The following is a 17241-nucleotide window of genomic DNA, read 5'->3' on the forward strand; positions in this document are numbered from 1 at the left end:
TACAGTTCCCTCGTGCTTTCCAGGTGACCTCTACGTTTTTGCATCCAAGGGGAGCAGACTGCATGGACTGTCAGTAAAGTTGCTCATGAGTAAGGCTACAATTTAGTCATGGGTATTTTTAGTAAAACTCATGGTCAGGTCACCGGCAATAAACAAAAGTTCACAGCCCATGACCCGTCCATGACTTTTACTAAAAATACCCATAACTAAATCTCTGCTCCTGGGCCCCGCTGCTCTGGGGGGCCTCTGCTCCAGCAGTGGGGACTGACTCCCCCACTGGTCCACTGCTCCAAGGCCCCCGGGGACCCTCTCCTGATGGTCTCCAGGGCCACCGCCCTGAGCTGCTGCTCTGTCCATCCTCAAGACCACTGCTGCTTAGGTTGTCCCTGGGGCCATCTTGGGGTGCTCCCTGGGATGGCTACTGCTCCGGCAGTTCCCGGGGCTAGCCGCACCAGCCACTGCTGAGGATCTCCCAGGCTGTAGGCATCAGTTGAGCACTGACAGATTCATAGCTGGAAACTAGGCCTGCTCACCTCTAAGTTAATATTGTTTAAGATAAGTGATAAACTTGTAAAGATGTGTTTAGACTCTATAAAATGCTCATAAGTTTCTGCGTGCATTAATCTCACTTGTAATGTCTATCCTATGCTGCAAGGTAATATGAAAGTTTTGCTTTATAATTGTAAAAATACCTGCTCTGAATTTGTGAATCTGGGCAAGAAGGGAGTGGTTTCCCTGCCCACCAAAAAGGACTATCAAGACTAAATGGGGCACTGTAGGATAAAAACTTAGTTGATTGCCCCATCCACCCATGAAGAAGTTACATGCAGGAGCCCTCATCACATCGATTTTAACTCTGGGGCAAGGTCATATAAAGATCCTCACAAGAAGAAACACTTCTCTCTCTGCAGTTTGGCCTCTCACAAGAGCTGGAGCTAAGAAACAAAAGCAGCAATCTCCTGGGTCAACCTTGATTAGCCCTAAAAGACATTCAGCACTGACAGCTTACTTCATCTGTCACCTTTTGGAACCACAGATTGTAACTCATTTATGCTTATATGTTGTCTGCTTTAACCTGCAAATAACACTCATTTCTTTTTCCTAGTTAATAAGTACTTAGTTTGTTAACTATAGGATTGGCTACCCGCATTGTCTTTGGTGCGAGATCTAAGGTATACATTGATCTGAGATAAGTCTGGTCTCTTGGAACTGGGAACTTGTGATTTTTGGTGCAAGTGACCATTTATCACTAAGTCCAACATGCCTGAGTAGCAAGATAGACCAGAGTGCCCAAAGGGCCTGTCTGTGACTCTGTGGTAACACTAGGACAGTGATCCAAAAGTTCACGTTTGTTACTTGGTTGGTGAAATCTAATCACAGAACATCCCACCAGATTGGGGTGTCTGCCCTGCTTTTTGACAGTTTGCCCTGAAGTTGGCACTCACAGTTGTGAACTACTCCAGACAGTGTGCCATGCTGCTCTTCTCTGGCAGTTCCACCTGTTCTTAATACTGAAGAGAGAAGGCAGCTACTCTGACTCTGTCCCTTCCTTCCACCCACAGGCATGGAGTCTCGACCACACCATGATGCAGCTCCCGTGAATGCCGAGAAGCATGGGACCATGTTGCATAGATCTAGCTACCTCTATGCTTTATATAATTCTAGTTTTATTTGCCCTCCTCCATGTATCACAGCTGAGGAGAGCACAAAGACGCTTGTCTGCAAGGACCACCACTTACAAAGAGAACGCCCAGCAGTGCTGTTTTTCATATGGCTAGGAATAAACTATTTCTTTTTATTTGTAAATTAGCACTGAATAGAAGCTCTTTTGCTATGAAGAAAGCAACTCTGATAGAACAGGGCAAGTTTTTGTCTCTACACAAAAATTTAAAAATGGCAATCTTCAGCAGTACAGTAGTTCATTACAGGTCTCAGAAAAATAAACTTCTGTATTTCACACTGTTCTCAATCATTTAAATGCAGTAAGAGAGGTGGGTTAATGTTATGCAGAACAAAAGTCCATGTTAAGCACAACAGGCCTTAGCACAAAAAATTCTTCCTTCAGCAATGCCAGCTATAAGTGAAAAGTGGACGTGATAAGCAAGTACAGCATAATACAGCCCTTAAGGCCTTGCTGACAAAAAGATTGGCTCATTAAGGCTGTGTCTCATGCTGTGCACTTTATAGGAGATGGCCCACAGCTCAGTTACTGGAAGTTTTCTGGTGTAAAAGAGCACAGATACCGACTTAGAACATACATATAGGAAAACATTCATTCTTCATCATTACACTACTACATGTTCACAGCTGGAACATGTGCACAACTTCATTCAGATAAATGCCAGTACACTGTGCTTCAAAAGTAAGTTGCAAGTAAACTGGATTGGCTAGAATCAATACTATTATCATTATTATGTAAGCGGGACTTAATTGTATATTAGAATGCTGAACCTACGGAATCATAACTGATTGCATAAGGGAATGGCAAACTACTGCAAACTCAAGTTGGCATTCGTTTTGGCTAATACTGAAAATAGAAGCAGAAATAGTGTTGTAATTTCTATTAAGCAAGTGTCACAATTATGATGCTAAATTAACTCTGTTCCGATACAAACACTCAGGGCCTGACCACGCACTCCACTTTCTGGCAAAATTTCCACTGAAGTCAATGGGAGTTAAATCTCAGCAAGGAGCTCAGGCTAATACAGAAAATATTATTTATTTTAATGTATTCATGGAAATGGGCACATTTCTTTCAGTAAATAAAATAATGTGCATTTGCTAATACTAAGATGTTGATCAGTCCCACACATTAATTACCGAAGACTCAAATCCCCACTCAAGATTTGTGGCCTTCTATAAAATGTAAAGACAACAATTTTGGCTGTGCTCCTCGCAGAGCGAGTTATCAAACTCTCAGATACATTTCTGAAGTCTTTTTCTGCAGAGACTATAAGTTACTACTTTTAGGGCCCCATCCTGTTTCCATTAAAGACAACAGAAAAGTTCTTGTTGTCTAATGAGAGCAGGATTGTGCTTTTATTAAATACACAGGATTAACATATAAAAGAAAAATTTTATAAAGTATCACAATAATAAATATGAAATACATTCCCCTTTTTTGTTGTTGTATCACACTGTTGTCAAGATTAACACCAATATGGATATATAAAGAGTGTGCTGCTCTCTCATTTAAGACCACCAATTTTTAAGCTTAGAAATGCAATTAAATCAACAGGAAACTGTTTATTTACTGATGGCGCAATATGGCCCATAGGTAGTATCTTATGCGTAATGCACTGAGTGAATTTTAAAGAGTATTATTTGTACTGGTTAATAAAACAGGCCATAATAGCCCCACAGGACCAAAGGGAGACGATAGTAGACATCTTTCATTGGAATTTCCCTAGATTTGCTCAGACAATGATCCAAATGCTTTTTGCAGTCAGAGGAAAGATTGAATTATTTTACTTACAGGAGTATTGGACTGTTCTGTTAACTTCTGCTCCCATACTTTCAAACGTCTCTCCCGTTCCTTTAGCTCCTGCTCTTTAAAGCTCAGATCACGCTCCAGTTTCTTCAGCCTCTCTAAGGTTGCTTCAATTTCACATCTGCAGAGAGACAATTTATTAAGTCTTGTCTTTTTCTGATGGATATAAATTGTTCATAATTCCCAAACGAATATTAATTAAATGTGAAAAGCTGAAAAGTACAACACTAACTCAAGCAGTACATTTAATTACCACCAAACACAAAGCCTTTCAGAGCATTAAAAACAACTGGTAATGTTTATACTAGAGGATAAACCAGAATGCCTTACTGTTTAAAAAAAAAAAGGAAAATTCCATCTTTTCTTTTAATATAATGAAATAGGTGATATCAGGGAAGGAAAGTCTGTTCAAAAGTGATAATATGGCAATCACTAGCTAACAGCCCCTGTTGCTTGGAGTTTATTTGGGCTGAAGCTTGTTATACACTGTCTCAGTAGAGGACTTTCCCCGCCCCAGTTTCTCAAGGTTAAAACATAACAAATGTAACCCCACACCAACGCATTTTGGTCACACTACTTAAAATAATGGAAAGTTATGGGTCACATAGTTTGGATTCACAAGGATTTGGTTTGGACCCCTTTACATCAGACTAGCTTTGATTTTAGAGGCCTGTTGGGTTTTTTGAGGCCCAAAACATAATATACTTGAACTCTGAAATTAAAAGGAAGGACTCATAAGGGTGTGAATGAGTGTGAGAGATGGGAAGTTAAGGAGGAGTAGGAAAGGGGTTTTCAACACCATTCTTGTAAAGTTTCATCTGTGAGGGGTGAATTAGATGCAAGATTGTTCCCATCAGCATATTTTTTAATGGCTTGTCCAATCTAGCATCAAAATGTCTCTGGATGGAACATCCATCAGTCCTCTTGGAAGATCATTCAACAATCTCTCTTTCGTAATATGTACACCGGGGTCAGCAACCTTTCAGAAGTGGTGTGCCGAGTCTTCATTTATTCACTCTAATTTAAGGTTTCTCCTGCCAGTGATACATTTTAATGTTTTTAGAAGGTCTCTTTCTAGAAGTCTATAATATATAACTAAACTATTGTTGTATGTAAAATAAATAAGGTTTTTAACATGTTTAAGAAGCTTCATTTAAAATTAAATTAAAATGCAGAGCCCCCTGGACCAATGGCCAGGATCCAGGTAGTGCAAGTGCCACTGAAAATCAGCTTGCGTGCCGACTTCGGCACGTGTGCCATAGGTTGTCTACCCCTTATGTACACTAATCCGTATATAATAGAGATGGGCCAAACAAACAATTCATTGATGTTAGCACTGGGTTTTCCTTGTGAATGATCAAGAACAGACTTTGATTTGTACTTATTTACTCATTATTTGAAATTATTTGACTAATGCCTTATCTGAACATAGTGTAGCCTGTAGATTGCTGAAAATTGTGTACCCTGATTGCTGCCTCAAGCATCCAACATTCATGCTGTCTGACTGGTTAGTCACATGGTATTGTTTCTGCTCTCTAAACTCCCACAGGGAGATTTCAAGATGGCCACATGAACTCTTCAGTTGCAAACAGTCCTGAACAACTAGTCACAAGGTTTTTCCACCTCCACAAAACAATCGTGCAAACAACATTTTCTTTTACAGATGTTTTCAGAACGCAAATAAAACGGACTGCAAACACTGGAGCAAAGTAAATTGTGGGCTTATTTGAAAGAACGTAAATACTTTTTTTTTTTTTTTTTTTCGCAGTTTTCCTCCAAATCTAGCATAGGGTGATTCAGCTGCAACACCCACATTAAGCAGCTCAGGCTGAAAGTTTGTGAAAGCTCATGTACCATTCCAATTTTTTAAAAAGTGATAACAATTAAGTAACTTAAATATTCAAAATCAAATACTTCCCCTCTTCTTATAAGAAATCTGTGTCGGAATTTGATGTTCATGAAAATGAAGAACTGTCATCACTTTGGCAAGCCTGCTAACAAAAAAACTCTGCCGCTACACCTAATTCTAGCATACAAATTACAGTCCTGCCTGGGGCACTTCTTGAAGTACAGACAGCCAATCATGCTGATTTTACAGTTAATTTAGTGGTCAGAAAAATGTCATCACATGTTAAAATAAAAGTGATATTTAGGCAAAATTTTATCTCAGGCATGTAAAGGACAATGTTATCCATTGTGATCACGTAAAGCCTGAGGTCATGGAACCTACAAACAAAGGGCAACTCAACCCTCATTTAAAAGAAAGAAAAGAAAGAAAAAGAAAAGAAAAAAAAGTAGGCTTCAAAATATGAACTAATTCAAACAGATTACTAGTGTTGAAAGCTTGTCGTTAGTTTTTTCCTAAAGACCATAGGTGATTCACAATTCCTTCTCCCAAGGCTGGCATTTGAAGGTCCGGCAAACAACATAACTGTCAATTCCTTGATTTCCAGGAGGACCTCACATCTTGTAGGCCTTGCAAAAACTGCTACAGACAGTTCGGCAGAGGAGAAAGGTTAATATATTTTTTGATTAAAACATCTAGCCTTTTTAAAGGACCAACTCTTGTGTAATTTAAAAGGCCTGAAAGTGACAAAAACAAGAAAACTGATGACGTTAATATTCTAACATATTATGTACCATGTATAATATTATATCTATTGTGTGTACAATAGGAAAATTTGAGGACACTTGTTAGCATTGCTTTTGTTGGTTTGTGTCTCAACTTTATTGCTACTTATATGTAGTTTTATACATTTTAAAATATGTAAATTATAGTTTTCTCTTAAATAAAATTCTGCAACAGGAAAGTCCTGGTAACAATAGCTTTCCATATGTCAAAAGCATACTGTGTACTGTAATTATCTCTCTTCATTAGACAGAAATGTCTCTTATAATAAAAGGTCAGCCTGCGAAAACAGCTGCATTCTGAAAAATAATTCCACTGTATATAATAAAACAGTGTAATTAAAGAGAAAGCTACCGTACATTGCCCAGTTAATGAGTCTGTTACTTCATAAATATAGCAGCTTGAAACATACATTATAAGACATGTGAATCTGTAGTTCTGCAGTTTGATCTTGCTTGCTTGATTTTGTTGAAGCATTTCAGAGAATGTGTCTTATTATAAATGATACAGACAAAAATCGTGACTGGTATGTGATTTTTTTCTAGTTTTGCATTTGCATTGATAGATCAAAACAAGTATTAATATTATCACATTTAAATAGCCAGAATAGAGGCTCTCAAAAGAAGGAAAGAACATGGCTAGTATACATGAAAAAATGCATACTAAATACAACCTCTGTTTAACAATGAACATTTACATTACTTTTCAACCCTAATAAGAGACCTGCAGAAAGAACTATTAAGTATGCTCTTCAAAAAGTTTTATGTTGCCAATCTTGAGACTGTTATCAGAAACAAGGACTTCCATTTGCAAAAATATCAGATATGGGGGAATAAGAAGATATGGATTATGTTTAGACAATGATAAAACAGACATATCAAACCAAATACTTTGGATTTTTACCAACAGACATCACAGGAAGCTTACAATCAAAAACATATTAGAGATGGGACAAACTGTATTCTGCCTATCTTTACTCTGTCCGCTCTGTACAAAATCAACTCTCCAGTTCTCTGTTTCATGCCAGTTAGAGCTACAGTAAGTCCAAAAGACAAGTCTATGTTCTCTGTGGCATCATATAGCCCCCACTGGGGTGCAATTTACTGCTGATCATCATACAAAACAGAAGAGTGCTCTGCCCTTTTAAGGGTGAAACAAATGCAAACCAACTTTCCTCAGCAGTGACTGGCTTCAGCCAAATCCCAAATATAAGTAACAGAGTGTGGCTCACCTCTCCCGGGGTTCTGCAAGGAAAGAGCCACATCCTCGTTCTCAACCTCAGCTCCAATTTTCTCTCTGACTTCTGCAGCCAGTCATCATCCAAGCTAACTCTTGACAGCACTTCCTATTCTTACCTACAGCTGGCCCAACTTGCTACTGGCCAAATTCCTAGGGCATTTCTATACCGGGACACTCAGGAAAGTTAATTTACCTTAACTAAAGGTGTAAATTTAAAGAGCCTGAGGCTTGGTCTACACTAGAAACTTAGCTCAGTATAACTGCATCACTCAGGAGTGTAGCACTATGTCAACAGGAGGGCTTCTCCTGTCAACATAGCTACCGCCTTTCGTGAAGGTGGGCTAACTATGTCAACAGGAGAAGCCCTCCATTGGCACAGGAAACATCTTCACTAAGTGCTACAGCGGCGCCAGTGCTGCAGCACTGTAACTGTAGACAAGCTTAGTTAAACTGCCTTAAAGCCCCTTGTGGACTTAAGTTTGCTTTAGGTTAATCCCCTTGAGCCACTTTACTTCTGAATAAGAGAGTCCACACAGGAATTTAATGCATTTTAACTAAGGCTCTTTAAATTTGCACCTTTAGTTAATTCTCATTATCTTCCCTGAGTGTCCCCATGAAACATGCCCCTAGACTCAGGGCAAGCAATTGTGGCCCTTATTCTAATCAGCAGGAGAGTAACCCTTTTCATCCCAACTGCTGGACAGAGTTTCCATACATCCCACTATATGTACCTCCATACATCCCAGGTTCTTTCTAACTGTTCCACATTTCTCAGATTACTTAACTTAAAATTTATCTTTGCTTCCAAGTGAATTGTTCTTGATCATGAATAAGTTTTTTTCCCTCTTCTACTTCCCTTGTCTATAAGTTTATTAACTCTTCTGAAAAATTCTAGAATTCATTTTTACCTTGAAACTGTACCTTTGCTGAAATGCTTTTCCATGGCTAGGACAACACTTTTCACTTGCTGTGCTTTATGTTTACCAAACATCAACCAGTATTCACAGTGCAACCGTTTCTGTGTCCCAAAATGGAATATTTCATAAAACAGGTAAGTCATCTGGAGAAGATTCCCGATAAAGGAATAAACTTACCAAAGAATAAAAGTTTAATTTTACTGAATGTCAATTCAACAGGTATCTACTTTGCTGAATGGACAAGATTTAAGAGGATAGTTGTTTGGTTCCTTCAGGAATCTGAGTACTTGCCCATCTCTAATATAAATACTCCTTACGAGATCTATTGGGTTAACTTCTTATATGAAGTTTAACACTCAATAATAGTAAAAGGCAGCTATACGGATTATGAAAAAAAGCAGCAATTACCATTACAGTAGCAGGACTGATCTCACCAAAGTTTAAAGGAATAGTGGCAGAAAATGTGGAGGCTGCTTCTGGTCATGTAATAAACCCCCACGATGAGACTTATTCTTCCAACATATTTTTCCTTCTGATTACTACCAAAAATACAAAATAGATAAAATGCCAGCCCAGAAATCTGCAAGAATCATGGTGTCCAAAAAACAATTTATATCCCAAAAAGAATCTGGTGGATCCCTATTTAAGAGACAATCATATCCAAAAGATATCCCAAGCCCATTTGGTTGGGGGGGGGAGGGAGGGAAGAAGATAGGGAAACAGATATACTGATTTCTTATAAAAATAAATGTGACAAATAGAAGCCATCCAACAACTTAAGTGCAGTTTAAACAAACATAGAAGAATTAAACATAACAAATTCCTTCAGCTAGCTGAACTTTCCACAAAAATGATATTTTTAGATAGCTGAACATCAGTAAATTAGAAATTTGTTGTGTACCAGGCACTTCAAGATCAAATTGCAGATTTGCTACTATACATGCAGTTTACATATTATATCAGCAGATGGCGCAAAATGTTAGTATACTGTACTGAGTGCTGCAATGCAGTTACCAGATTCTCTGCTGAGTCAGTGCAAGAATAATGTCAGCTCTAAAACATGCTATTTATACTCTCATCATGTGACCTGGCTCAAACATCCCATCTTGTGCTCACTTTTTCCACATGCACAATAAACTTCCCTAGTTATCAATTCCCCTTTGAAGTTCACCAACAAAGTTTGGGATTGTTTTGTTTTGTTTAAATCTCATGTCTATAATTTCTTCCTTATTCTCTACTTCCCAGCTCCAGTTTTCTTGAATGTTTTTCCTTGCTTGTTTTCAGAGCTGCAGGCACAGAATAGCTGAGTATTTGTGCTCCCAGTTTACCTGGACAGCGGCCAAAGCTTCTTAATATAGACTGCAGTAAGATCATCTGCTAACAATCCTCTGCCTGTGCAGATCTGCTTTCAAAATTCTTGTCCAAACACTAAGAAATATTGTGAAGCACTAAGCTTACATACCGAGAAAGAAGCTTTTGGAACATTTCTCTTATGTTATTCTTTGCACACATATAAAACAGATTGAAAATTGGATAAAAAAACTGTTCCAAAAAATTGAAAGGGCCTTTACCTGGGTCTCCACTGGTAAGCATACAACTGGAAACAGGTTGTATCGTTTGCTCAGACAATTTTTGTGCATTATCACAAATAATGGAGTTGGCAGAAGTAAGTCCTATCATGTAGATGCACAATTGTTAACACCAAGTGGCTGCAGATGCAAAGATTCAGACTCATAAACGTAGGCTTATTTTGAAAACTTGGCCTTTTATGTCCCGTCCCTGTGTAACATGTAATTTGCACACTTCTACACCCAAATATGTACAAATGTAGTAATATATAGCTTGAATCACAAACGTCTCCATGTTAGAGACTAAATACACATACCTGGCTTACATCTGTAAATATACATTTGTGATACTGAAAAAGTGTAATATTAATAAAGTACACAGCTTAAGCATATTGACTCATAACTCACGTTCCACAACATTCTGGGTAGTCTTGAAAAAAACCAAGACCAAATATGTTCCAAAAATATCTACCGAACAAGTATTTTGTATTAAGAAAGAGACTATCATCTTGCCACCTGAGTCTGATTTCTTCTCTTTTTAGTAACTCTAATGCCAGCCACACAATTCAGCACTTAACCCTGTGGAAAGAGTCTTAATTTGCCCACATCATTTCACATGAACACCATACCATCTTATTTTGGAAGCAAAGAAACATACCTCCACTCTGCCTTGTTATGCAGGAATGAGTTACACTGGTCTGGAAGGTTGCTGTCATTGGACATGGATTCCAGAATTGAAATGATCTGCTTGAAAGATGGCCTTTTCTGAAGGCAAAATAACAACAATAATCAGGGTTTTGTTTTAATATCTGTCTATGTTAAAACATTAATGGGATTTGTCCTAAAGCAACTAAAAGCACAAAGGTGCAAACAGCACACAGACTGGGATGCTGCCTACATAATTATCAGGTGTTCAGCGCATGGAAAATGATTCTAAACCCATATATTTAAACTGTTTACTTTCCACTGGAAAAGTTAGCATAGAAACTGGTACAATCTACAACTGTGGGGCCCCAACCTGCTACTACCACGATGTAAATAAAATAATAAATAAATAAATAAATAAATAAATAACAACAACAATATAATAAGAGATTTATAATGCTTAGAAAGAAAGGTTTCTAGCGCAAAGGAGGAAAATCCTACCTAACAGTCCTAATCTGGGAGAAGGCTGCCTCCAAGGGATTGGTAATGCCTTTCATTACACAGCTTTGCAACTGCAGGTTACAGGTAGGAACTCAACACTATTAACAGCTGAACAAGCCAGTTGGTAGCCTGAGTGCAAGACCTCAGTTCAGTTCCTACTGGACAAAAGTCTACATCACAAAAATTGCCCCTCCATAACTGGCACCCTCATTGATAGTATCAGCTGAGGTCAGGGACTAAACAGATGTCAGGACAACTGTGGTGATTCCTCCATGACAAAGCTGGGCATGTCAGCAAAGCAGTGGGGGGGAAGTTCACAGTACCCATGTGTGTGCTGTTTGTGTCCTGTGCACAACTAAAGGCTGTCATTCTTAAACCCCTTTATGAAAACTAAATTCACTCATCATTCAGAACAGTCAACTTCTCTGCATTTTCTACTTTCTGCAGTCACAAAGGAAGCTATAGAGTAAGATAATTGTTGAAAACTGAAAAAGCCACAGTTAAATATGTTTCTTGAAAGAGCAGTGACTCCGTTAGTCTGCTTGACAGACCCCATGCAAGGTTGAGACAAAAGGTTGAGACAAAATGTAGATACATAATAAAGGGATGATGCACATTCTCTCTGCATCTCATCTGTAATTACACCATTTCTGCTAAAATTACAGATGCAGCAATTAAAACGTGCATTTTAATTTGGGTGCACAAAAACAATTAGGAACAATGCTGAGGTGTCTCTCCCAGGAAGATCCAAGTGATTTCTACATTATAAAAGAGAGACAATTTCTTTATTTCAAATGTCAAACAGCATAAAAAAGTGTCAAATGTATAACAAAAAAAGAGATAACCTCTCTTATACAGTAGTGCTGCACTATTCAATGCTAACTGGAGGCTTTTTTTGTCTGTCATTTTTTGGTTCATCTACACAATTTTCAGGCAAATGGTGCAGCAAGGAGATTTTCTCTGTGACACACAGCATTTGCCCAGCCATTGCTGTACCTGTGCATTTTCGCACCTATCCCCTAGAGTTCCCTGCACTGTAACCTGGAACAGTTGCATAACACAGTAGTAGGTGCAAACTTGGCAGTACATCTCTACCTTGATACAACGCTGTCCTTGGGAGCCAAAAAATCTTATCGTGTTATAGGTGAAACAGCATTATATTGAACTTGCTTTGATCCACCGGAGTGCACAGCCCTGTCTCCCTGGAGCACTGCTTTACGGCATTATGTCCGAATTTGTGTTATATCGGCGTAGAGGTGTACTTTATTTGTATCTGTTGCTATAATTTTATACATTGTTTCTAGTAAAGAATCCCAGTAGTTTGTTACAATGGTTCTCTCCTGATAGTGAATCCACACATGCATTATAGAGGACGGGGACTACACCATCACACAATTCCACATGGATGATGCTATGGGTAAATTGGCAGGAGGTTCCCTTGCACCCACTGTCAGATGTGTTCTGGGACTCAAAGCACAGAGCCTAATCATTGCTAGTTTTGGATGGTGCTGCTCCAGGAGGCCAGGAGCTGATTTTTCAACTTAAGTTTTATTTTTTTCATATATTTAGCTGTTGCTGACCCAAATCCAGTGAAACGCACAAGGTCATGGCTGCAGCTACTTGCCCTGTTTTGGGTTTGTGAGTGGCAATGTATGTTAAATGCATTCCTCTACTTTCAATGGCTTTTCCATTGATGTTCCATCTCTGCTTGCCTGCAGTGTGGGATATGCAACTGGGACAGCTCCCAGAACTTGCTGCAAACCCCAGACCCCATTAATGTATTTGTGTAGTGCTATTAAACACTATAAAATCACTTAACAGGTGTGTACTGTGTCCTTACTAAACTAGTTGCATTATCCGATTTTCAGGAGCAGATGAAGAGAGAGCAGCCCTGTTACCCGGGGTTCCTGGGGCAGCCCTCACTGACAATGCCACGGTCAGGATAGGCTGCAAAAAGGGCGTCACAAGCCCCTTGTTACATAAGCAATAGAATATTGAAATTAATACAAGTTTCGTTTCCAGAATGTTTGTGCACATTCTGCTCGGTATGTCTTTCTGGGAATATATGGGAAGTACTGGGCAGGGCTGAGCCCAGTCGACTACTTATTATGTTGCTCTCAGACCTGCCGAGAACAGTGGGAGGCAATATAACAGTTGACAGAGAACAGAGCTGTCTCTGAAGGGCAGGTCAAAGCATTGCGTGATTTCCCCTCATTCACAGAGCCAGTTATCTCGTCACAGAAGACAATTAGATTAGTCAGGAATGATTTGCCCTTGGTGAATCCAAGCTGACTGTTCCCGATCACTTTCCTCTCCTTTAAGTGCTTCAGAATTGATTCCCTGAGGACCTGCTCCATGATTTTTCCAGGGACTGAGGTGAGGCTGACTGGCCTGTAGTCCCCCAGATCCTCCTCCTTCCTTTTTAAAGATGGGCACTACATTAGCCTTTTTCCTGTCATCTGGGACCTCCCCCAGTCACCATGAGTTTTCAAAGATAATGGACAATGCTTCTACAATGACACCTGCCGACATCCTGCCCCATGGACTTGTGCTTGTCCAGCTTTTCTTAATAGTCCCGAACCACTTCTTTTTCCACAGAGGGCTGGTCACTTCCTTCCCATGCTGTGCTGCCCAGTGCAGTAGTCTGGGAGCTGACCTTATTCGTGAAGAGAGAGGCAAAAAAGCATTGAGTACATTAGCTTTTTCCACATCCTCTGTCACTAGGTTGCCTCTCATATTCAGTAAGGGGCCCACGCTTTCCTTGATTTTCTTCTTGTTGCTAACATACCAGAAGAAACCCTTCTTATCACTCTTAACATCCCTTGCTAGCTGCAACTCCAAGTGTGATTTGGCCTTCCTGATTTCACTCCTGCATGCCTGAGCAATATTTCTATACTCCTCTCTGGTCATTTGTCCAATCTTCCACTTCTTTTTTGTGTTTAAGATCAGCAAGGATTTCACTGTTAAGCCAAGCTGGTCGCTTGCCATATTTACTATTCTTTCTACACATCAGGACGGTTTGTTCCTGCAGCCTCAATAACGATTCTTTAAAATACAGCCAGCTCTCCTGGACTCCTTTCCCCCTCATGTTATTCTCCCAGGTGATCCTGCCCATCAGTTCCCTGGCAAGCAGTGAACAGCACAGCCACAGGAGTTGTCAAAACTTTGTTCCAAGTCGACATTCACAACAGTACTGGGAATGCTTGTGCATCTGAACACCAACTATTTCACAGGCATGGTAGGTACCTGAATGAGCCTTGGCAACAGCTTTTCTCTTGAGGGTAAATGGGATTTTGTCTAGAGCCAAAAGGAGGCAACGGGCCTACACTGATTTTCTTTTTAAAGGAGAAGGTACATTTTAATTTAATAAAAACAATGTAAGCATAGATTGAGGACTTTAGCTAAGATGTGGAAAAGCGACTAGTGATTTGGGGTGCCCAGTTTGAAATACCTTCTTTTCAGATAGTGGGTGCTCAGCACTTTCTGAAAACAAGACTCCTGAAAGAGGTCTCAAGTTGGGCACCCAAAATCACTAGTCACTTTTAAAAATCTTGAGCCTTACCCCTCAATGCCTCATGGAAAAACTTTATAAAAGAAATTCCAATTACAATTAATTCTGGCTAATATTTTCAGTGTTTCCCTTCACTCAGTGTTTATTACTTGGCACATTTGTATAAAAACAGGACCTTTGATTCTATTACTTCATCTGTTTCTACTATCTCTCCAGTTCCCAAGCCTCAGATGGTAATCGTATTTCTAATAATTTATGACGTCCCAGATTAGGTGGTGGGATAAGCTGTAGAAACATATGAAACTGTAAGAAATACAAGACCCTGTTATAAGGTAAACATCTCTAGTAAATAAAGAGATCAATAGGGAGAAAGCTTGTGGAAGCAACTTTCTAATATCCTCGAAAAATAGGTTGTCTAGTTAGAGATGGGGACACTTGAAAGTGGTTGTCTAAGATAAGTAGTTGCCTATTGGAGGTGCTCTTTAATAATCATTATTAATACTTAGCACATAAATTGTCTTTTTAATGTAAAAAGCTCTTTAGTAAAGTTACTTTAACTTATAGGTTTTATTATATAAATAAATTTCCTCTATGCATGTTTTATTCATAATAATTTCAATGCAATGGGATAGATAATTTTCTTCAAATAGTAACAAGTTCTATAAAATTGAAAGCAAAGCCTAAGAACTGACAGACTAATCACAGGAAATCACAGGGGCAATGCATATTGCAGTATTACAATAAGGCCAAAGTAGTCTATAACAAAGATTGTACTGTATCAGGGATTGGCAACCTCTGGCATGTGGCTTGCCAGGGTAAGCACCCTGGCAGGCTGGTTTGTTTACCTGCCGGGTCCGCAGGTTCGGCCAATTGCGGCTCCCACTGGCCGCGGTTTGCCATTCCAGGTCAACGGGGGCTGCAGAAAGCAGCGGCCAGTACATCCTTCAGCCCGCGCCGCTTCCCGCAGCCCCCATTGGCCTGGAGCAGCAAACCGCAGGCAGTGGGAGCCATGATCGGCCAAACCTGCAGATGCAGCAGGTAAACAAACCAGCCTGGTCCGCCAGGGTGCTTACCCTGGTGAGCCATGTGCCAAAAGTTGCCAATCCCTGCACTATATATTCCCTCTGAAGCAATGACTTTAACAACAAAGTTGGCTACCAACATTTCAGAAGAACCGTCTATAACTAGGGGCTGTGCTGTCACCCTTAGATTCCTATGCAGAGAGTCCCTCCATGTCCAGCTCTCTCCTCTATTACAGCAGAAGGGGTCAACTGCCTTCTCAGCATCATCTCTGGAGATCTGTGTCTCACGAGGGAGTGGTCTAAGGAAATGGTTGTTATGCTCCAGCAATTTGCAGAAAAGCAGCATGATGCTGCATTAACTTCTCCCCAGAACTGTCTATGAACTAAGGGACTCCCTTCATGGGAAACTGGAGGGAGCTAAAGAGTCTGCAGTAAAGAGGGACAGAGTCTTCATTTGGAAGGCACCATATTGCTGGTGGATCTCAAGGATCTTGAGGGACAGAACCCTCCATTCATTCAATGAGAGAACATGCCTTGTCCCCCACAGAACAATCTGGGGAAATCTCTACAAAGAAGGTTTTCTTCCTTCAGTCTCCCTCTAAAGTTCTTTCCAAGCGACAATGCGATCTAGCTTTAAAGTAGCCAATTCATCCAGGAACAAATACTGGTCCCACTGAAGGAGTAGCAAAACTCCTATTGACTTCAACAGGACCAGAATTCTGACCCTACCAAACTGAGTAAAGCAATATCATTTTCCTTCCTTAACTATCTTCACAGGAGAAGGAAATGCCTGCTCATATTTGATAACAAAGCTGACACCATTATGAACTGTTTTCCAGTTACCTCCACAGGTCTCTTTCCAACTAATTTGCTGTACAACAGAATAGGGCAGTGGACTGAACTAAAAATGGACATTTCCCATCATCTATATGAGCCTTTACTTAGTAAATAGTCATTTTAATTACTCCTTTAGTTACCCCCACAGGGGCAGTTAAACAGGTGCAAAGGTTTACTAGCTTGATATAACAACTCTTCTTGAAGCTGCTTTTTTATTCTGTTTTCATATTAATTTAGGGCTTGTTCTGCCATCCTTATTAACACTATGAAGGAACTTATGTTGCAAGTGCTCCCAGTGTGCTTAGGGTATCAGAATCAGACATTTAATTTTTACATTATACGTGCAACTGCTTTGGGACATCTGTAAAGAAATAATTTTATGAAGAAAATTTGTTTTATAGGTAAAACTAAACTATTTTTTTTATTAAGTTACAGAAAAAATGTATTAGTTCTTCCATCCTACCCTATGCACAGCTGTTCCAGTCAGTATTCCAATGCTGACTTCCCTAAACAGGTCTGGCTTTAGAAGGCAAGAGAGGCATCCAGTCATAAATATGTTCTAAATGATCATGATCATAATGAAGAGCCCTAGCTAACAGTTTTGAATTGGTTTGCAGCAGCAGTAATAGGCCAGCTGTGCCCTACAAAATAAGACTTGCATACCAAAATGATGAAGACGAAAAAGAAATAGGTACATTTAATGTGTACACAATAAATGAAATTACCTTTGAATCAGCTTCCCAACACTGATGCATCAGTTCTGCAAAACTTCTGGGACAACTGCTTGGAATGGTCAATCTCTGCAATGGATAAAGGATTCACCAGTTAAATGAAAGCAAAGAGCATTTTATTTTTCTTAATGGTTTAGTCATAATACTTTCT

General features: G+C 39.6%; 1 protein-coding gene across 3 annotated transcripts in view; it reads right to left on the reverse strand.

The window, feature by feature from the left end:
* Positions 1–17241, reverse strand: part of MAP3K20 (mitogen-activated protein kinase kinase kinase 20) — a 146630-nt gene that overhangs the window by 42871 nt on the left and 86518 nt on the right. For all 3 annotated transcript variants that reach the window (XM_032784578.2, XM_032784580.2, XM_075070111.1), the window contains exons 9-11: positions 17085–17159; positions 10502–10608; positions 3476–3611 (exon numbers count right to left, since the gene is read on the reverse strand). In XM_032784578.2, coding sequence (XP_032640469.1) covers positions 3476–3611; positions 10502–10608; positions 17085–17159 — 318 coding nt within the window. The remainder of the gene's footprint in view (positions 1–3475; positions 3612–10501; positions 10609–17084; positions 17160–17241) is intronic.

Source organism: Chelonoidis abingdonii, chromosome 10 (genome assembly GCF_003597395.2).
Source record: "Chelonoidis abingdonii isolate Lonesome George chromosome 10, CheloAbing_2.0, whole genome shotgun sequence".
NCBI classification, from domain to species: Eukaryota; Metazoa; Chordata; order Testudines; family Testudinidae; genus Chelonoidis; species Chelonoidis abingdonii.